Source organism: Fulmarus glacialis, unplaced genomic scaffold (genome assembly GCF_000690835.1).
Source record: "Fulmarus glacialis isolate BGI_N327 unplaced genomic scaffold, ASM69083v1 scaffold36694, whole genome shotgun sequence".
Classification (NCBI taxonomy): domain Eukaryota; kingdom Metazoa; phylum Chordata; class Aves; order Procellariiformes; family Procellariidae; genus Fulmarus; species Fulmarus glacialis.
Window position 1 is genome coordinate 1 of NW_009209350.1, and position 512 is coordinate 512.

Below are 512 nucleotides of genomic sequence, written 5' to 3' on the forward strand. Positions count from 1 at the left end.
TATCGCTGACGCCATGCGGACGTACCTGCTTGGAGACGTCCGTCAGGAGGTCCGGAGAGGAGCGGCACTGCCTCTCATCGTAGCGGGACGTGTAGTGCTTCCTGCAAGGCCAAGAGCATGGGTGGATGCATGGCCAGGAGGGTCCCGTCACCCCACCCCACCCCACCCAGGCACTGTGTCCCTCCATGTCCCCTGGTACCTCTCAAAGGGCAGGCTCTTCATCTTCGCCTTCCTCCCGTGCTCCAGCAGCTGCCTCTGTGTCCTCCCGCTGCAACAAGGGGGGAAAGGTGTGAGCAGCACCATCAGCCCCGGCCCTGGGCATCCCCACATCCCAGGGGAGGTGAGGGGATGCAGCAGGACCGAGGCAGCAGTCTCTCCAGGAAAAGCAGCTGTTGGGCATGACCCCCTCGTATCCAGCCAGGGCCGGCATAAAGGGGAGGCTCAGAGCCATCCCTGCCCCTTCCCAGCCCCAGCGGTTTGGTTTTCCCCTGGGACTTTACCTGTAGCGGAAC

General features: G+C 63.7%; 1 protein-coding gene across 1 annotated transcript in view; it reads right to left on the reverse strand.

The window, feature by feature from the left end:
* Positions 1-25: 25 nt before the first annotated feature.
* Positions 26-512, reverse strand: part of FRMD7 (FERM domain containing 7) — a gene marked incomplete at its 3' end in the record, with an annotated part of 10004 nt that continues 9517 nt past the window's right edge. Inside the window, exons 9-11 of the mRNA XM_009576797.1 lie at positions 361-500; positions 200-268; positions 26-101 (exon numbers count right to left, since the gene is read on the reverse strand). Coding sequence (XP_009575092.1) covers positions 26-101; positions 200-268; positions 361-500 — 285 coding nt within the window. The remainder of the gene's footprint in view (positions 102-199; positions 269-360; positions 501-512) is intronic.